At 44.3% G+C, this 21,015-nt stretch overlaps 2 protein-coding genes across 3 annotated transcripts in view; both read right to left on the bottom strand.

Moving 5' to 3' along the window:
- LOC139581443 (CCR4-NOT transcription complex subunit 6-like) overlaps window positions 1-8,459 on the bottom strand; it is a 30,380-nt gene extending 21,921 nt beyond the window's left edge. Inside the window, exons 1-9 of the mRNA XM_071411211.1 lie at window positions 7,987-8,459; window positions 6,974-7,098; window positions 6,464-6,650; window positions 6,137-6,222; window positions 5,924-6,028; window positions 5,765-5,833; window positions 5,456-5,613; window positions 5,133-5,287; window positions 4,263-4,417 (exon numbers count right to left, since the gene is read on the bottom strand). Of these exons, the coding sequence (XP_071267312.1) occupies window positions 4,263-4,417; window positions 5,133-5,287; window positions 5,456-5,613; window positions 5,765-5,833; window positions 5,924-6,028; window positions 6,137-6,222; window positions 6,464-6,650; window positions 6,974-7,085 (1,027 nt within the window). The 5' untranslated portion in view covers window positions 7,086-7,098; window positions 7,987-8,459. The remainder of the gene's footprint in view (window positions 1-4,262; window positions 4,418-5,132; window positions 5,288-5,455; window positions 5,614-5,764; window positions 5,834-5,923; window positions 6,029-6,136; window positions 6,223-6,463; window positions 6,651-6,973; window positions 7,099-7,986) is intronic.
- A 108-nt stretch (window positions 8,460-8,567) lies between these two features.
- simc1 (SUMO interacting motifs containing 1) lies at window positions 8,568-16,881 on the bottom strand. 2 transcript variants are annotated; one of them, XM_071411209.1, is made up of 9 exons: window positions 16,222-16,881; window positions 14,008-15,540; window positions 13,598-13,924; window positions 13,254-13,414; window positions 12,985-13,095; window positions 12,624-12,755; window positions 12,357-12,513; window positions 9,633-9,717; window positions 8,568-8,904 (listed from the first exon to the last, which is right to left on the bottom strand). In XM_071411209.1, the coding sequence occupies exons 1-9, from the start codon at window positions 16,363-16,365 to the stop codon at window positions 8,696-8,698; spliced, it is 2,859 nt and encodes a 952-aa protein (XP_071267310.1). In that variant the 5' UTR covers window positions 16,366-16,881; the 3' UTR covers window positions 8,568-8,695. The 2 variants fall into 2 exon arrangements, with proteins under 2 accessions (XP_071267310.1, XP_071267311.1); XM_071411210.1 differs by having other exon boundaries at window positions 15,406-15,540; window positions 16,222-16,874.
- Window positions 16,882-21,015: the final 4,134 nt, after the last annotated feature.

The raw sequence follows: 21,015 nt of genomic DNA, 5'->3' as shown, positions 1-21,015 counted from the left end.
ATTGTTTTCTCGTGAGCAGTTGCTTGGCCATGGAAACACATTTCATGAAGCTCCCGACGAACAGTTCTTGTGCTGACATTGCTTCGAGGCAATTTGGTGGCATCCTATGACGGTGCCATGTTGAAAGTCACTGAGCTTTTCAGAACGGGCGATTACACTGCCAATGTTTTTCTATGGAAATTGCATGGCTGTGTGTTCAATTTTATACACCTGTCAGCAACGGGTACAGCTGAAATAGACAAATCCACTCATTTGAAGGAGTGTCCACATACTTTAGAAACTGGGTTGTTCGAGCTCTGAATGCTGATTGGCTGACAGACGTGGTATATCAGACCGTATTCCACGGGTATGACAAAGCATCTCTTTTTACAGCTGTAAATTAGGTTTGTAGCCAGTTTATAATAGCAATAAGGCATCTCAGTGCTTGGTGGTATACGGCCAATATACCATGGCTAAGGGGCTGTACACAGGCACTCCACTTTGTGTTGTGCCAAGCCCTTAGCTATGGTATATTGGCCATATACCACACCTTCTCGTGCATATTTTTTTATTTATATATATATTATATATGTATATTATATATATATACACACACGGAAAATAAACAAAATGTAATTTCACAGTTCATAAGGAAATATGTAAATTGAAAAATGAATTAGGCCCCAATATGGATTTCATGACTGGGCAGGGGCGCAGCCATAGGTTGGCCTGGGAGGGCATAGGCCCACCCAGACAACCAGAATAAATTTTCCCCCACAAAAAGTTATTTATTAAAGACAAATGTATGTGTATTTAACATTTCTGGGATCTTTATTTCAGCTCATGAAACCGATAATTTGCATGTTGCATTTGAGATAGATATACAAATAGGATACATACAGTAGGCTACTAAATAAAAATGTCCAGTGGCACACTGACTCATCTAATGATAAAGATGAAGCCATAGGCTACTCACGGTGACAGCTGATGCACTTCTCATCTGAAGATGAGCTACTTTGAAAAACAGTGCTGCTGTCAGCCCTAAAAAATGTGAGATGAGATTTTTCTACTGGTTCTAGAGAGATTAGTGTTCTCTTTTTAGCAGTAGGGATTTGCTTTCCAAACTGAATTTCTCACAGTTGTACATTTGCACAAGGCAAACAGACAGCCGCAACCAAACATAGAAATAAAATCAATAGATGGCCGATCCCATTCAAATCAGGGCTGGTAGACATTTTTTAATATGCAGTTAATGTCATTAATCAGTTACCCACCGAGGCAGGGCCCCCCCCAGTCACACGTGGGCTCCCTACCTCTACTCCTCAGCCCTGGTAAGCCCCTGCATTTAACAGGCCCTTGGTACACATTTAAAACAGTTTGGAGACAGCACATTCCTAAGCATTGATGAAAAAGACACTACCCCCCACCCCCAATTTAGTTTAACGCCGATGTTCAAAACCGATGTCAAAGCTGAAGTGCATACCTTTAATGTAGGTGACGTAATGACGCCACAAAAAAATACCGCGCTATTCGTGCATTACATCATTCCTAACCAACAATGTCTGCTGTGTGGATCTATTTTGATGTTTCAAAGGAAGATAACAAAAAGGCCACATGCAACGTTTGTGCTGCTATTATTTCCTGACGGGAGAAAGTGAAATCATTCAATACCACAAACCTAATTACTCATTTGAAAGTGCATCACCCCCAGACGTTCAGCGACTACTGAGAATAAAAGCAGAAAAACTAAGAGCACACTTCCAACAACTAAACAAGTTCATGTCGACTAGTCATTTGAAAGAGAACGAAAATTTCAGCGAGACAACTCGAAAGCGAAATCCAGTAATGCCAAGATAATGTAATTCATTGCCTTTGACAATCAACCGTTCTGTTGTGGATGTTGGCTTTCGCCTACTGGTCGAGCACATCAAGCACCGGTACACACTACCAAGTAGGCGCTATTTTTCCAGATATTTCCCTACCAGAGTTACAGTATTGTTGAATCGCACATCCACGAAATACTTGCTATGGGCGTTGCGGCTATTAGCGTCACAACTGACATTTGGACCAGCGACATCAGCACCATGAGCAAGTGGAGTCTGACTGCACAGTTGGTTGACGAGGATTTCGTACCGAGGAAAGCCATATTGCATGTTCAAGAATGTGCTGGTTCTCATACCGCAGCTGCCATTTCAACAGCATTTGAGAAAATGTTTGAAACTTGGAAAATCCCCCAAAAAGTACACCCTGTGAATTGTGATAATGCACGTAACTTAAAGTCTTTGGAAGAATACGGAGTTGCCAGTTTGCCATGCATGGCACACACGGTGCAACTGGCTATGAATGAAGGTTTTTTGGTGCCCAATGCAGCATATCTGACAGTGGCAACAGGTAGGAAGATAGCGGGTCATTTTAAACACTCACCGCTAGCATACAGCACCTGCAAGCAATACAGGAGCAGCTTGGAGTGAAAATTAAAAGGCTTAATTAAGATGCTTCCACCAGATGGAACAGTCCTATTTACATAGAGCCTGCTGGAACAAAAATAGGTGCTTGACGTGTACGCTACCGACTTGGAATTACCTGCAACAATCAGTACAAACCAGTGGACTCATTGAAAACATGCATACTCCTAGCTCCATTCGAACAACTGACCCAAGAAATAAGCTCTTCAACTGCGTCTGCAGCAGACGTGATACCCGCTGTCATGGCATTGAAACACCTGCTCAACAAAACTGCCGACACAGACCTTGGGGTTAAAACTTGCAAAAGTACTCTACTAGACGCTGTGAACAAGCAATTCAGGGGCATTCTCTGATGCTCTTTACTGTGTCACCACCATGCTCGATGCTAGGTACAAGGACCGCTACTTCGACCCAGACAAAAAAAAACAGGGTTACTGTGAAATGTTAGACAAGATGGAAACAGACACAGTAACAGCACACACCCAAGAAGAGGACCCACAACTTTAGAGGCCATGGACAGACAGGGCTGAAACTTCACTGTTTGACATATGATGAAATCCTGGTTGTAAGTGAAAGAAATAAGTTTTGTTTATTTTTTACTGGTAATGGGGACATACGTAAATGCCAACAAAATAACTTTTTTTTGTCACAGACGTATTTTCATTTTCTGTTACTACATCGGCCTAATGATCCTTTGGAATGCAAGAATAAAGCAATATGTTGTATTAAATGTACGACTACCCCCCATTATTTGCAGATACTAGGATACCTGAGAACCTACTATTCCCAGGAAAGATGCACTTGGATACTGGAGAAGTAACAAGCACCGTTTTCCCCATCCTAGCTAAAGCTGCACGTAAGTATCTTGGTTCTCCCTGTACTAGTGTGGCCAGTGAGCACCTTTTCAGTGCTGCTTCACACATTGTAGACGAAAAAAAGATTCTGGTGACAAAGTTTAGCAGGTCCTCTTTGTGAAGAAAAACCTTCACCAAAAGTTAAAATTGTAAATGGGTGGTCATATTGTAACCCAGGCATCTAGAGTCACTGGAAAAATGTTTACTAAGCCCAATGGATTTTCTGTTGTTCATTCATGGCTGGCATAGGTCAAAATTTCCATTTAATTTAAAACTCAAGTGTTTAAAAAAATACAAATATTTCCTAAATGAAAGATTAGATGTGTTATAAATTTGCTCTCATTTTACTAATCAAGTCAGTTGAGCACATTTGAAAATGTTAAGTTGTGCCATTTATAGCAGTTTATGACAGTCTAGAGTCATTTTGCCAAGCATTTAAAGCTCAAATGATTAACTGCATTTTAGTTTAAACCAATATTTATTTCAAAGCATTTAAGTTTCTCCATACGGTCCAAACTGGATAGTAGGAAGAGCCACCAACAACTTAACCATCTTTGTAACGCAGGGCAGCTAAAATATTTGTCTGTTAGAAAAATTACATCTGTGAATGTATTTTAAGTTAAACAATCGGTTCCTAACTGAACAAATTAACATATGACACCGTTTCAACTATTTAACTGTACTAGAACCCTTAAAAGGCTGCTAAAATATATATATATATATATATATATATATATATATATATATATATATATATATATATATAGGGGGGAATATTGGAATCGGACAAAAAAGTCATATCGGTGCATCCCTACTTATACTTGTTCAGTCTTATGAACTCCAAAGGAGTAAGAACCAGATGAAGAGGCAGGTGTCACGAGCGGGATCTAAGGTGAGATAGGACAGGGCCACGGCTAGGTGTGGGGACTTGGGTTAGAAATAGGACAGGGCCATAAGTACTCACAGGATTCCTCCATCATCTCCTTGCGGACCTCCAGCAGTACGGCCACTCCGATGTTGTCCTTGGTCATGACCCTGTTGAGCATGGCCTCAGAGCCCTCAGAGTTAGCCATGGCTAGCTGGTTAAACTCCACCGTGTGTTTCTGCACCACGCTGAACCTGAGGGAGGACAGAGCAAGAAATAGAGAGCAGCAAGGGTTAACAGGGAGAGAAGCAGGGAGAGGTGTTATAAAAGTCTGTCACTAACCAGGTTTCTATCCAACCTTTATGCAAGTAAAGTAGGTCAGATAGAAAATCATGACATGCCTGACGGAAACAGCACATTTGTCAGATTAACTTTCTAAATGTAGACAAGGTGGTATCTTTGTGTTTAAAAGTAATTAAATATTGATAACCATCGCATTGAAGTAAACTTGGGAGTCAGGCAATGATGTTTTGTCCTCCTACAACTTGGAAAAGCATGCAGGTTATTAGGCTACAGATAATAAACTATTAACTTCAGGGTAGTGAAAGTGCACGGTGATGAGCTTCATGTTCCTCTCCAATAAATACCAAGGGTGTTATTCTGGTGACATTATCGATGCTTGGCTGCTGTTTGACAAATAAATTGCTCTTATCCATAAGAATCTCATCATGTAGGTAGCCTACCCATCCCATCTGCGAACTGTTGGCTAGAGAGCATGTGTCAAGACCAGAGTGGGCACATTTGCTATTTAACAACCATCAGCGGAGATGAAAATATAATGGAAACCCATGTAACAAGTAATTGTTTATATTCAAATGAAAATCTGTTGCCAATTGTATGGATACCTAGTAATTGAGTATTGTGGTCAGGGAAAAAGAGATGCATTGACAGAACTTCAGTTGCACTCACTTTTCTGTCCTGTAGAATACTGCGCAACCGTCCACATGTTTGCGGTCTGACTCATGCATGGTTCTGGCTCGAGACTTGGGGCTGAAGAAGCCCTCATAGCCCTGCTCCTTCAGCTCTGGCAGGAAGTACTGGTAGTACTGCTCTGTCTCCACTTCCTGTTGAAAACAAAGCAATAACATGAGTGGACAGATATGACTGAATGCACCCATAACATGTACCAGGGAAATCCAGTGTGCGCACTCCGGGCAATCAGTTACATGAATTGATCAGAGCGAAACCATAAGGACAGAAGCAGTTTATCCCTGGTTGAGGTAAACATGTACCTGTAGGCTGATGATGTCAGCGCTGCAGTTCATGATCTCCTGCATGATGGACTTCTTCCTGTACTCCCAGTTGAGGGCCCAGGAGGGGCAGTAGCCGTAGAGCTGGCGTGTGGCGTACTTATCACACAGCACGTTGTAGCACATAACAGAGAACAATGCTGAGGAGGAACAGGGAGAAAAATTGGAAATGGCATCTTATTCACCTTAATGCTTCCCCCCCTCATTTATACTTATATTGAATTGTGGTTTTGTGTGATAGGCTGTGTGCTGGGGTACTGTGTGTACAGGGACTGTCTGCTGGCTTCTCACCAGAAGGCCTCGTCTGGTCAGGCTCCTGGAGTGCGATCCACGACCGGGATGGGGGCTGCTCTGTGGGGGCTGGGGAGAGGGTTATCCACCTTAGCCATTGGTACTTTTTTTTTTTTTTTTTTTTTACAATATCAAAAACAGTGTGAGAGGCAGACTTACTGCATTTGATTGAACCTGCCAGATTGTCCAGCAGGTAGTTGAGCAGTTTCCTGGTGCCATCATGCTCCTGGTACAGGCTCATGATTTCTTGTGCAAGTGGGTTTCCTGTTAGGAGTGAAGAACACAATGTTGAATGACATCAAATAAATGCCACGGGATCAACAATGGGGTCTCTAAGATACAATTGTTACCAAAACGATAAGCCACACTCACCTTTCAACCCCAGTGTTTGTAACTGAAACAGTTTCCCCAATTCAAATGGCAGAACCCGCAACTGGTTGTTATTTAAAAGCAGTTCCCTGTTGAGGGCGGACACATGGAAACGCAAGTGTCAGAGACTAGCCCCCCTGACAATACAGCCCCTTCCTCAACCTTCCCATAAATAAAACACATTGACCAGTCATCAATACAGGCAAAAGCAAATCTTCTGAACCAAACAGGCTTTTTAAAATGGGACAATGGTTATTTTCAGCACCAACCAGTTACAAGCCCAGTTTAGAACAAAGTGAATCGTGGGAATCATGGTTCCCAGCGAATCACCTGAGAGACACCATGTTGCCGAGCTCTGCCGGCAGGCTCCTGATCTTATTGGACGATAGATCCAGGTACAACAGGTTGTGTAGTTTGGCAATGTCGGGTGGGATGCGTGACAGACAGTTGTCAGCGATGTGTAGGGCAGTGAGGTGGGTCAGAGTCCACAGAGACGGGCTCAGGCTTCTGACATTACCTGGAGACAGAAATGTGGAGGGGGAGACCGGTAGATAAACATACACTGGTGAGTCAGGTCTCTGTGTGATGGCTTTCTATGCAAAGCAGATACAGGTTGACTTCTACCCAATTTGAATGTACATAAGTAAACACTCATGCTGGACTTCATGGTCGAGACAAAATACAGGCCTATAATAGAGGCCCTTATCCTCTAAGGATGACTAGAATGCTGGTCACTTTACAAAAAAGGTTGTGAGAAACTGGCCTAGACTATCCCCACATGGTCCTAATATGAGAACAGCACCCCTCCACAGCCTCCAGGCCAACCCCTGCCGTGCTCACCAGTGATTTCCAGCTCAGGCCAGTAAGACTTCTTTCCATTGGCTGCCTCCTCAGTTGACATGATGGTGTACATCCGCCTGGGGTCTGGCGGGTCATATTTTTCTTTGGGCATTCCTGCTGTAACACTGTGTAGAAAAAGTTAAAACTATGAACATTATTCACTGATAAAATAAATATCAAACACCTTGAGGTATGTATGGTGCACATCTGACATTTTTTAGAATGACTTCACTAAATGCTACTTCACAAACATGCACAGGCCGGCCATTCAGGCCATCCTTGTAACTTTTCAAGAGGGTGTCACTTGAGTTTGACAACTTCTGGGAATGAGGCTCAAGAAAGATGTGGCTATTATTGGCTGGCAGATAATTATTTCTGAAATTAGTAACTCAGTTACAATGTCATGAGAATGTATTGCTTTACAGATTACCACCCAGTGATTTCAATAAAGTTGTATTTATGTAATACTCAAGGCATGACATAACAGTTAAGTTAACTACCTAGCCAATTAGCTAGCTACACACCAGGCCGCATAAAGCAATAACCACAATCACCAGCTAACTTAATTATAACAAATTGGCTGGCTAGCTAGCTAATTGAGTGGCGCGTTGAAGCCATAAAGTCAGGAAAACAATAGCTAACTGGCCTAACATGTTAGCTAGGGGCTAGCTAGCAAGTTAGCCAACGGTCATTAATACCGAATAACTTCGCGAGAATGATAGTTAGCTAACCAATTAATTAAGATAACGTTCGCGTAATTATTTTATAACTGACCATAACACATTAGCTAGGCTGACTGAGCAACAGTAAACGTTAACTAGCTAACTCACTTATGTTATGGCTAACTAGCAAACCCCCGCTGAAAGCTAGATAGCCACATTTTTCTAACCTGTCCGACTTCATATGGCTAGGTAAGGTAATATCAACGCAGTAGTAATTTGAAACATGAGCTGTGGATCTGTCTCATCCAAATAAACTCAAATAAACTCGTCGCCTGTGTTGATGATTTTTACCTGCAAACGCATACCAACTCGCGAGGACGTGTGCGTGCTCTTTTGTTTCTACTTGCTTCACTCGTTTCCGCTGCTGTATTACAGGGAGAAAACAAGCATCATGGCGACTGTCAGGATTTTTTTCCCTTCTCTACGATGACAACTCTTGATGCTATTGGCTGGCTTTTGGACGGACCGCACCATCTGTGACTGAACCAGCGACTTTGGGTGAACATTTATGGACCAAACGCAACTTCAGGGGTGTGTTCAAGAATCAACAGCTGTTAATCAAACTGCTATGATATCACATGGCTCTGAACTTATTATGAGGTGAAACCTTCATTGGTCGTTATAATGAGCAAATCATGGCCACTGTAATCCAACTCCTAATGAAGGGGCGGGCTGAGCTATACACTAAACTATGTTCTTCATACACTTGTTTCTTCACTTGACTGGAGACCATGCAAACTATCAGCATATGGGTCTTGAATTACTAGCTTACTTCTTCTGATGCTGGAAAAAGAAAGAATTGGATGCAGTCAGACTGTCTACACAGGTCCCACCAATACTAAGTCAATAGCAAACATAGTTAAGACAATTAGTTTAAAAAAATAATAAATATTTATTTAAAACAATTCATTGGGGGAAAAATTTGAAAACTGAATGAATCATTACAAAAATAAATAGAAATCAATCAACAGCCGCTTGAACCAAAGCGCTGAGCTTATCGTCAATGAGAGGAGGCCAGCAGATGATCCTGCAGGTAGGTGAGGGACTCGTGGATGTGTGGAGGCAGGTCTTGGCCCAGGTCAGCCTGGGCTCTGGACAGGAAGGTCTCTATAGCCTCCTGGACCGCCAACCGCGACAAAGAATCATTCACTGTCTGGATTGGAGCGCGACCGTAGCCCCCTCGCTCGGTGACGGCAGAGCGCAGGTGACCTGGAGGTTTCAAGGGGTCAAAGTGCAGATGGGTTAGGACATGATTTCCCAAACTAGGGGTCGCCTGATTTGAAAATAGGGTTGCGAGAGAAAAATCGTGCTTGGTTTATAGAACCAGGGTAACGTCTAACCTCCGGTAGCCACTAGATGTAGTTGTAATAAATAGAGCGGTTTCTATTTTCTTCCTACAATATGTGTCTCTATCGTTGAAAGGTATTAAGCAACAAAATAGTATGACCCCATCACTGAAAGATAAGACTCTCAGGAAAAATGTGTCTTCTATTTCCCTCTGCAATGCCCACAAGTCTCATTAGAACAGAGTGGACAAGATTAGGCACAAAATCAGACTGAGGGGAAAAAACATAAATGATGTTATTTTCTACACAGAAGATCACACAATGATTTCCTGGTGATCTTCTGAACTTCCCAATACCTTTCAGATACATTTAATTTACTTCAAACCATACTGCCTTCAGACTGAAATACTGTCAAAAGTACTTTCAGACTGATTTGTAATAGACTGTCATAGACCCAATAAAAAAAAGAACATGGTGGGGTTGCAAATTCTTTAAATATCAAAATGGGGTCGTGGGCCAAAAAAGTTTGGGAACCCCTGGGTTAGGAGGACAAAACTAAGGGGAAAGCCTAAAGAGGCTGTGACCAATTTAAAAGTTAAATAAACTGTTCAGGAATGCTCCTTTTGATGGGTGAATCGTTCAGTGGCCCACCTTTCATCACTTCCTCATAGCTCAGCAACAACATCCATAGTAGTTGGACCAACTCCTCCCACTTCTTCCAGCTCTCAGCTCCATCCTGAAGAACAATAGAAACGGACTGAGCCTATGCTACATACCTTTATGACTTCTCTTACTATTTTAGTAAAACAATTGGTCCGTGTACTGTTTTTTGAGATGCCATATAAATGAACATGACTTCCTTCATCAATTCAAAATCTAGTGCTAGTATTCACCTTAGAGTCAGGTGGGAGGGTGGCGTTGTGCAGTACTAGTACTCACCGTAGGGTCAGGTGGGAGGGTGGTGTTGTGCAGTACTAGTACTCACCGTAGGGTCCGGTGGGAGGGTGGCGTTGTGCAGTACTAGTACTCACCGTAGGGTCAGGTGGGAGGGTGGTGTTGTGCAGTACTAGTACTCACCGTAGGGTCCGGTGGGAGGGTGGTGTTGTGCAGTACTAGTACTCACCATAGAGTCCGGTGGGAGGGTGGCGTTGTGCAGTACTAGTACTCACCATAGAGTCAGGTGGGAGGGTGGCGTTGTGCAGTACTAGTACTCACCATAGAGTCAGGTGGGAGGGTGGTGTTGTGCAGTACTAGTACTCACCGTAGGGTCCGGTGGGAGGGTGGTGTTGTGCAGTACTAGTACTCACCATAGAGTCAGGTGGGAGGGTGGCGTTGTGCAGTACTAGTACTCACCATAGAGTCAGGTGGGAGGGTGGTGTTGTGCAGTACTAGTACTCACCATAGAGTCAGGTGGGAGGGTGGCGTTGTGCAGTACTAGTACTCACCATAGAGTCAGGTGGGAGGGTGGTGTTGTGCAGTACTAGTACTCACCGTAGGGTCAGGTGGGAGGGTGGTGTTGTGCAGTACTAGTACTCACCATAGAGTCAGGTGGGAGGGTGGCGTTGTGCAGTACTAGTACTCACCGTAGAGTCAGGTGGGAGGGTGGCGTTGTGCAGTACTAGTACTCACCGTAGGGTCAGGTGGGAGGGTGGTGTTGTGCAGTACTAGTACTCACCGTAGGGTCCGGTGGGAGGGTGGTGTTGTGCAGTACTAGTACTCACCATAGAGTCAGGTGGGAGGGTGGCGTTGTGCAGTACTAGTACTCACCATAGAGTCAGGTGGGAGGGTGGCGTTGTGCAGTACTAGTACTCACCATAGAGTCAGGTGGGAGGGTGGTGTTGTGCAGTACTAGTACTCACCGTAGGGTCCGGTGGGAGGGTGGTGTTGTGCAGTACTAGTACTCACCATAGTCAGGTGGGAGGGTGGCGTTGTGCAGTACTAGTACTCACCATAGAGTCAGGTGGGAGGGTGGTGTTGTGCAGTACTAGTACTCACCATAGAGTCAGGTGGGAGGGTGGCGTTGTGCAGTACTAGTACTCACCATAGAGTCAGGTGGGAGGGTGGTGTTGTGCAGTACTAGTACTCACCGTAGGGTCAGGTGGGAGGGTGGTGTTGTGCAGTACTAGTACTCACCATAGAGTCAGGTGGGAGGGTGGCGTTGTGCAGTACTAGTACTCACCGTAGAGTCAGGTGGGAGGGTGGCGTTGTGCAGTACTAGTACTCACCGTAGGGTCAGGTGGGAGGGTGGCGTTGTGCAGTACTAGTACTCACCGTAGGGTCAAGTGGGAGGGTGGCGTTGTGCAGTACTAGTACTCACCGTAGGGTCAGGAGGGATGGTGGCGTTGTGCAGTACTAGTACTCACCGTAGGGTCAAGTGGGAGGGTGGCGTTGTGCAGTACTAGTACTCACCGTAGGGTCAGGTGGGAGGGTGGCGTTGTGCAGTACTAGTACTCACCATAGAGTCAGGTGGGAGGGTGGTGTTGTGCAGTACTAGTACTCACCGTAGAGTCAGGTGGGAGGGTTGCGTTGTGCAGTACTAGTACTCACCGTAGGGTCAGGTGGGAGGGTGGCGTTGTGCAGTACTAGTACTCACCATAGAGTCAGGTGGGAGGGTGGTGTTGTGCAGTACTAGTACTCACCGTAGGGTCAAGTGGGAGGGTGGCGTTGTGCAGTACTAGTACTCACCATAGAGTCAAGTGGGAGGGTGGCGTTGTGCAGTACTAGTACTCACCATAGAGTCAGGTGGGAGGGTGGTGTTGTGCAGTACTAGTACTCACCGTAGGGTCAAGTGGGAGGGTGGCGTTGTGCAATACTAGTACTCACCATAGAGTCAGGTGGGAGGGTGGTGTTGTGCAGTACTAGTACTCACCATAGAGTCAGGTGGGAGGGTGGTGTTGTGCAGTACTAGTACTCACCATAGAGTCAGGTGGGAGGGTGGTGTTGTGCAGTACTAGTACTCACCATAGAGTCAGGTGGGAGGGTGGTGTTGTGCAGTACTAGTACTCACCATAGAGTCAGGTGGGAGGGTGGTGTTGTGCAGTACTAGTACTCACCGTTGGGTCAAGTGGGAGGGTGGCGTTGTGCAGTACTAGTACTCACCGTAGGGTCAGGTGGGAGGGTGGCGTTGTGCAGTACTAGTACTCACCGTAGAGTCAGGTGGGAGGGTGGCGTTGTGCAGTACTAGTACTCACCGTAGGGTCAAGTGGGAGGGTGGTGTTGTGCAGTACTAGTACTCACCGTAGGGTCAGGTGGGAGGGTGGCGTTGTGCAGTACTAGTACTCACCGTAGGTTCAAGTGGGAGGGTGGCGTTGTGCAGTACTAGTACTCACCGTAGGTTCAAGTGGGAGGGTGGCGTTGTGCAGTACTAGTACTCACCGTAGGGTCAGGTGGGAGGGTGGCGTTGTGTAGGAAGTGTAGCAGCAGACTCAGAGACATGGGCAGAGGGGTCTTCTGTGGACTTGCATGGTGAAGCAGGTGCTCTATCAGCTTACATCTCAGTAGTCTGCTCTCCAGGGTCTCCAGCATCAGCATCCTAGGCAAGAGAGAAGGTGAAGCGTTGATGCTGTCTGTCTCTACACAGCAAGCATAGTCCTCCTGACACGTCCATTCATCTCAACATCCCCTCCATCCTCAAACCCTGACCTGTGTTGTCTCAGACAGACAGTGCTGATGAGCGTGTGGAAGAGTTCCCCAGAGAGTTTGCTGGAGTTGAGAGCCGGGGAGCGATCCACCTCCAAGGCAAAGGACAGCATCTTCTGGAGGAGGAACACCATTCTGACACACATAAGGCACATGACACACATAAGGCACATGACACACACACACACACACACACACACACACACACACACACACACACACACACATTGACTGTGTGTCCTCTGTTTCTATTCTGTATCCTTCAAACTGACCTGATATGAAGGGTGGGGTGCTATATTTCCAATCTCAAAACAATGAGTCAAGGGGTGTGGAATGTTGTATGCAGATGTAATTTTTAACTCACTTTAGATGTTCATCTTTTTCCTTCTGTGTTTTCACCTCAATGTTAGCAGACATGTTGCCTTTGTCCCCTGTTGATTTCACAATAGCAGCAAAGAGCCAATTGATAACATCTCTGATGGGAGGGAGAAGATGTAGAAAATAATTAAACACGAATTAAATTGTCATACAAACCTCAACAAAATGCACATCTGTCTCTTTTCTCAGGAACTGATAAAGACAAATATGTATATATATATATATATTTTATTCTCCTGGACACACAATGCTCACCTGACCTGGGTGAACCGTACATCACATGACAGGGTTGCCTTGGCGATGGAATGGTGGAGATCACGGAAGGAGAGTTTGACCCGGAAGTCATCCTCCATGGTCTGGACGATGTACTGCAGCAGCATACGCACCACCTCACAGCAGAGCCTCCTGCCACGGCTCTAAGGAAGAGGAGAATTGACGGGAAGGGCAGGTGGTCAGATCAACTATCCTAGTGAAAGCATAATACCCCTGTAAACCTGATGCTTGTGGAAACATTGCTTCCCTCACTGCTCTAATAAAAACTGGGTGTATAATCATAATCAATTGTTAAGGTGCTGAGAGAGGCCTGTCACTGTCCTTACCTGTTCAGCAGCCATGACTGACGTCAACAGCTCCCAGTCCCATGGGATAGTGGTCTGATCGGTGTGATTGTGCCTCTGGGTCCTCATGAGGAGAGTGTAGGCCTCCAGACAGAGAAAGTCGGGACACTGGGGGTCTAGCAGGATGCCTCTGAGGAGGTGGGTGGTGATGTCGATGGGGGGGAAGAAGCGGGGCTGCAGCAGGTCAGACAGCAGCTGCAGGGTGCCCTCTGGGTAGTTCTCCTCCATGGTGCTGTACACCAGGCTCAGGCTCTGTCTGCACAGAGGCTCTGGGTCACCAAAACCATCATCCTCCTCTTCCTCATCCTCCTGGAAAGGGAGAAAGAGAAAAACAACAGAAGAGAGTGAGAGAAACCACAGGAAAATGTGGGGAAAATGTCTCTCCTACTTACCAGGTGCTGAACTGGTCCAGCCATCAGCTGCCTCAGTTTCCTGAGCTGGATTGGACACACATAGCGTCTGTCCTCTCTGCTGACCTCCATGTCATTCTCACCACCAACCATCTCCTCTCCTTCCTTGCCATCCCTCCATGCAGTAGTCATCAAGCCCTCAGCCCCCAAACCAGGCTGGCTGGCCTCAGGAGATCTGGGCCCTGCCTCCACATCCATGTCCTCAGACCGCAGCGACATGGGAGGGTCACTAGGGATACTACTACACATGTACAGGGGGCTATCCATAACCAGATCCGCATCAGTCTCATCCAAAGGCCAGTCTGGGGACTCCCCAGCTAGGATGACTGTGGACGTAAGGCTGGGGGTCCGGTTGGGCGTCCGGTTGGGCTGGCTCTCATTATTGCTATGAGTTCCTCCCATGCAGGAGCCAGGGGAGTTGGAGCCGGTGGTTAGCTGGGAATTCTGGGGAGCCTGCTGGTCTGGTTCTATGGAAGGAGAGCAGGGACTGGAGATGGTGTGGTTTAAGCCCTGAAGTTGATTTATTTCCTCCAACAGCACTGATCCTGTGCCATTGGTAGGGGAGCTATAGGGGTAGACTGGATCCTGTTTAAGACTCTGGTTGAGACACACTGTCTGATCATCAGGTAGAGGTGGAGAGAGAGAGCTCTCAAAGGGGATGTGTGTAGGGGAATAACAGGTGTCGTTGTGCCGAGTTTCACGTACACCCCAATCCTCTGAGAACCTGAAAGGGTCTGGGTCTGTATCATCAGGGACGTAATAGGGGCTGTCTAGGCTTTGGGGGGAGAGGGAGAGAGTAGCATAGAGTAATGATTGTGGAGACCCTGGTTCTTCCCTTTCCTCTGTCAGAAGAGGTGTATACGTTGTAAACATAGACTCTATTTCTTGCTCTTCCAATGCATGCTTTTCTACTTTTCCAGTGCAGCTTGTCGGAGCTTCATTTGGAATGGTTATTGAGGTTTGGGTCTTGGCCTTGAGGCATTCTGGCTCTTCTTTCCCTTCACACAGTGGTTGAGAAGTTATACCCAAGCACTGTTGTGACTCCCAAGTTATCTGGTAAGAGGAAGACCCTGAGGCTTTTGCCTTCTCTGCTGGCGGTTCAGATTTAGGCACACTTGGTGATTTGACAGGACATTTTGGAATGTCTACGTCTGAGCATTTCACAGCGTTCTTGACATCTGGTGGTCTAGTTGAAGATGAATCCCTGAGAGAACTCTGATTGGACTCAAGGATGTCACGTTCTTCTGCTTTTAAAACAGCTTTGTTCTCCAACTCTTGTTCAGTTGGGGAGCGGGACAGAGAATCTGGACTTTTGGTGTGTGGTCCTTTGTGTTTTGAAAGTCCCTCAGTCTTTTTCTCTCCCTGAGGTAGTGGACTCACCGGCCCTGGATCTGAGTGATCCGAGAGGTTGTTGTCACTCAAGTCCACCACTTCTACAGGCCCACCTGGGTCCCTCCTCCTGCGCCTCCTTGGTGGTGGTAGTGCCCACCTCCGACCAGTAATGTCAATCACAAACTGAAAGAGACAGGTGTACCACAGTAAATAGAATCTCATTCTAGTTCTATGAGGTAAACATCAACATAAAGTATATTTCATTTAAATGTTTGCATTGACTGATCTCAGGTTGCTGAATATGTATGCCATCGACTGCAGACGCCATTATTTAATATTCTCAATATCATCAACAACAAAAAACATTAACCCTGGCCTGACCAGGTGTGTTTTTGGACAGTCGCGTCGTTACGTTATAACTGCTAACGTTAGCTAGCTAGCTGGACAACGATTTGGTCTACTCTCAAACTATTACCAGGTAAATAGAGTATGGCTATACCACATTGAATATCTTCAACAACAATGTAACGTTAGCTATAATTTTCAAAATGTTGATAAGAAAAGTTAGGTCGGGTCAACAAGTTCAGTAAATCCCAAACTGCAGCTGAGGAGTTGGTGAGTGAAGTGTATCAACCAATGACTGTCTGTATACAGTAGCGCCAGTTTGTGGCACGCGCCACGCCCTCAACTGGTTTTGCATTACATTAACAAACAGCTAATTAGCTAGCTGTCAATGCCAACAACTTTTTTTTCTGAACAACTACATCATTTGGGCCTGCAAGCTACCTACTCTTGTATTTTCACACGTGCCATATGTCAAACAAACCTCTTCTGTTGTTGTACGGGGTAGCCCTTGCAACTTACCGGTGTGTAGGCAGCCAGATTGACCCATCCTCCTCTGATAAAAGGTATTGCTTCGGCCTTGTTCTCGGTGTCACTGTAAACGCCAACAACTTCAACATCCGAGTCCTCTCCGCTCCCCGAGCTGAGCGAAATTATATCATCCATCTCTGTGAACTTCTCAAATTAGCTAGCCATTTAGCTAGCACCTAGCTAGCTAGTTAGCCAGCGAACCAGCGGGAAGCACTCATGAGTCTGATGGTACGATAGCTATCTAACGTAACTAAAATACAGCGAGCAAATTATATCCATTTTATGAAATCGATGCCGTAAATAAAGAGATGATCCAAAAAGAGTCACAATATTTATCAAGTAGCCACAGAACAAAGCAAATCCGTAAACTTTTTCGTTTTTGCGGTCACGCGATACTTTAGCTAACGTTACATGGACTTCTTCCGTTTGTGACACCTGCCGCCGCTGCGCTGTGTACGTTACTTATTAAAATTATTTTGATAATATCAGTTTCAAAATAACAGAGATGTCACGCCTACTCAAGTTTCTTTACCATAACTAGCCAATTCTAATTACAAAGTGTAACGGTGATTGGAATCGCATCTAGCTAGCTTACATGTTCCATTTCCTTGTTTTGAGCTGGATCATACTGGAGGAAGCTCTACCGCAGTTTAACTGACCCTACACCTACCAGTAGAGGGAGATGCAGGTCATGAATTTGTATTTTTATTGTATTTTTTATTTAACTAGGGATGGTCATAAACTAGTAAAGTAGAAGGAGCGCAAAGAGGAGACCTTACATATTCTGTGCCCGGCCACAAGACTGCATTTTTCTGTAATGCATGTTTGTGTGGGGAAATTCCCTGCAATATTATGTTAAAAAATATATATATAATGCACCACAAATTATGTTAAGTAAAAGCCAGTTATGTAAATGTGTGTGTGTGTATGAGACAGCTGTGCAGTTACTGTGACTCCAGGGTTATGGAGACTACAAGAGAGCTATTCCACTGAAAACAAAACATTGTGACATGTGACGCACTGCCCTCTCCTCCCTGGTCCCTGGGATTTACTTCTGACACTTGACAGCCCCTGACGAACATTATAAAAGAGCTCAATTATCAGTGACCTTCAAAGCCTTGGGCCATAAGGGCACAAACCATGCTGTGCCAGAGGGGGGAAACAGCTGTAATTAACTGTGACCTGGTAACCTGGTGCGGGGGTCTTTGAGTCTTCCTCCAGAATTAGTTTTGGCATCTAAAACTAATTTCCTGCATTTCTACACAATCTATATAATATGACGCATGGCCCTTCTAGCCGTCTCTATTTAGAATAACAAAAAGTAAGCAAAAATGCCCACAGTCACCAAGCTTAAGTAAGAGAACATTATTAAATATGTTTAAGTGATTGATAAGACTGAACTAGATAAAAGATAATTCAATAATCAATATTGAGTTGCACCTTTAACCAATAGCCTAACGACTCTTTAAAAAATGTATTACAAAGACTTATCAAGACATCCTTAATATCAAATTTCAGCCAGACCGCCCAGCCAGCCCGAGCCACCTGCACGCCCAAACCCCACCAGTCTAGTCAATAACTCAACTCTCTCCCGACCCCCACCAGTCTAGTACATAACTCAGCTCTCTCCCCAACACAATTTCCTTCCCACCTTTAAAAAAAAACATTTCCCAAGGGAAAGATTTTTGTAACAAAAGTTTTAAAAAAACACACAAAAAAAACATCCACCTACACATACAGTGGCAAGAAAAAGTATGTGAACCCTTTGGAAATACCTGGATTTCTGCATAAATTGGTCATCAAATTTGATCTGATCTTCATTCAAGTCACAACAATAGACAAACATAGTGTGTTTAAACTAATAACACACAAATTATTGTATTTTTCTTGTATATATTGAATACATAATTTAAACATTCACAGTGTAGGTTGGAAAAAGTATGTGAAATCCTAGGCTAATGACTTCTCCAGAAGCTAATTGGAGTCAGGAGTCAGCTAACCTGGAGTCCAATCAATGAGACGAGATTGGAGATGTTGGTTAGAGCTGCCTTGCCCGATAAAAAACACTCACAAAATGTGAGTTTGTTATTCACAAGAAGCATTGCCTGATGTGAACCATGCCTCGAACAGAAGAGACCTCAGAAGACCTAAGATTATGAATTGTTGACTTGCATAAAGCTGGAAAGGTTTACAAAAGTATCTCTAAAAGCCTTGATGTTCATCAGTCCATGGTAAGACAAATTGTCTATAAATTGAGAAAGTTCAGCACTGTTGCTATTCTGCCTAGGAGTGGCCGTCCTGCAAAGATGACTGCAAGAGCTTAGTGCAGAATGCTCAATGAGGTTAAGAAGAATACTAGAGTGCCAACTAAAGATTTACAGAAATCTCTGGAACACGCTAACATCTATGTTGAAGAGTCTATGATACGTGAAACACTAAACAAGAATGGTGTTCATGGGAGGACACCACGGAAGAAGCCACTGCGGTCCCAAAAAAAACATTACTGCACGTCTGAAGTTTGCAAAAGTGCACCTGGATGTTCCACAACGCTACTGGAAAAATATTCTGTGGACAAATGATTCTACAGTTGAGTTGTTTGGAAGGAACACACAACACTATGTGTGGAGGGAAAAAAGGCACAGCACACCAACATCAAAATCTCAACCCAACTGTAAAGTATGGTGGAGGGAGCATCATGGTTTGGGGCTGCTTTGTTGACTCAGAGCCTGGACAGCTTGCTATCATTGATGGGAAAATGAATTCCCAAGATTATCAAAACATTTTGCAGGAGAATGTAAGGCTCTGTCCACCAATTGAAGCTCAACAGGAGTTGGGTGATGCAACAGGACAACGACCCAAAACACAGAAGTAAATCAACAATAGAAGAAAATATGCCTTCTGGAGTGGCCCAGTCAGAGTCCTGAACTCAACCTGATTTGAGATGCTGTGGCATGACCTCGAGAGCAGTTCACACCAGACATCCAAAGAATATTTCTGAACTGAAACAGTTTTGTAAAGAGGACTGGTCCAAAATTCTTTCTGACTGTTGTTCAGGTCTGATCCACAACTACAGAAAATGTTTGGTTGAGGATATTGCTGCCAAAGGAGGGTCAACCAGTTATTACATCCAAGGGTTCACATACTTTTTCCACCTTGCACTGTCAATGTTTACACGGTGTGTTCAATAAAGACATGAAAATGTATAATTGTTTGTTATTAGTTTAAGCAGACTGTTTGTTTATTGTTGTGACCTAGATGAAGATCAATTTTATGACCAATCTTTGCAGAAATCCAGGTATTTCCAAAGGTTTCACATAGAGTATACATTAACACACAGAAACAGCACATCCTCCATATAATTCATCTCATAGGCCTAATAGTACTGTAGAGCTCTTTAGGATCTTAGTGAAACATTCATTTTTGTCTTTCAGCCTTAGATGTTAGGCCAAGGCCAGAGTGACAACCCACAGGACGGCAGTGTCCTCTGTCCAGTGTCTGTGTTATTTTGCCCATCTTAATATTTTTTCTTTTTATATGGCTTTTTCTTTGATACTCTGCCTAGAAGGCCAACATCCCAGAGTCGCCTCTTCACTGTTGACATTGAGACTGGTGTTTTGCAGTTACTATTTAATGAAGCTGCCAGTTGAGGACTTGTGAGGCGTCTGTTTCTCAAATTAGACATTCTAATGTACTTATCCTCTTGCGCAGTTGTGCACCGGGGCCTCCCACTCTTTCTATTCTGGTTAGAGCCAGTTTGCACTTTTCTGTGAAGGGAGTAGTACACAGCGTTGTACGAGATCTTCAGTTTCTTGGGAATTTCTCACGTGGAATAGCCTTCATTTCTCAGAACAAGAATAGACTTACGAGTTTCAGAAGAAAGTTCTTTGTTTCTAGCCATTTTGAGCTTGTAATCGAACCCACAAATGCTGATGCTCCAGATACTCAACTAGTCTAAAGAAGGCCAGTTTTATTGCTTATTTAATCAGCACAACAGTTTTCAGCTGTGCTAACATAATTGCAAAATGGTTTTCTAATGATCAATTAGCCTTTTAAAATTATAAACTTGGATTAGCTGACACAACGTGCCATTGGAACACAGGAGTGATGGTTGCTGATAATGGGCCTCTGTACGCCTATGTAGATATTCCATTAAAAATCAGCCGTTTCCAGCTACAATAGTCATTTACAACATTAACAATGTCTACACTGTATTTCTGATCAATTAGATGTTATTTTAATGGACAAAAAATGTGCTTTTCTTTCAAAAACAAGGACATTTCTAAGTGACCCCAAACTTTTGAACGGTAGTGTATTTTCAAACAGGACAAAACAAAGGCTACAAAACATTAACAAACACACAACAGCTGTTAGATAGTGATATGAGGTGGCTATTATAGCCATATCTGACAGATAGCTAGAGCCGAACTGACTGTGGAACTCTTGATGATCGGCTATGAAAAGCCAACTGAAAATTATTCATGATTATTATTTGACCATGCTTGTCACTTATGAACATTTTGAACATCTTGGCATAGTTCTGTTATAATCTCCACCCAGCACAGCCAGAAGAGGACTGGCCACCCCTCATAGCCTGGTTCCTCTCTAGGTTTCTTCCTAGGTTTTGGCCTTTCTAGGGAGTTTTTCCTAGCCACCGTGCTTCTACACCTGCATTGCTTGCTGTTTGGGGTTTTAGGCTGGGTGTCTGTACAGCACTTCGAGATATTAGCTGATGTACGAAGGGCTATATAAAATAAACTTGATTTGATTTGATTTGGTAGCTACTAT

This window comes from Salvelinus alpinus, chromosome 7, assembly GCF_045679555.1.
Source record: "Salvelinus alpinus chromosome 7, SLU_Salpinus.1, whole genome shotgun sequence".
Lineage (NCBI taxonomy): Eukaryota > Metazoa > Chordata > Actinopteri > Salmoniformes > Salmonidae > Salvelinus > Salvelinus alpinus.
Note: the sequence above shows the minus strand (reverse complement) of the source record. Positions and strands in the feature narration are given on the sequence as shown.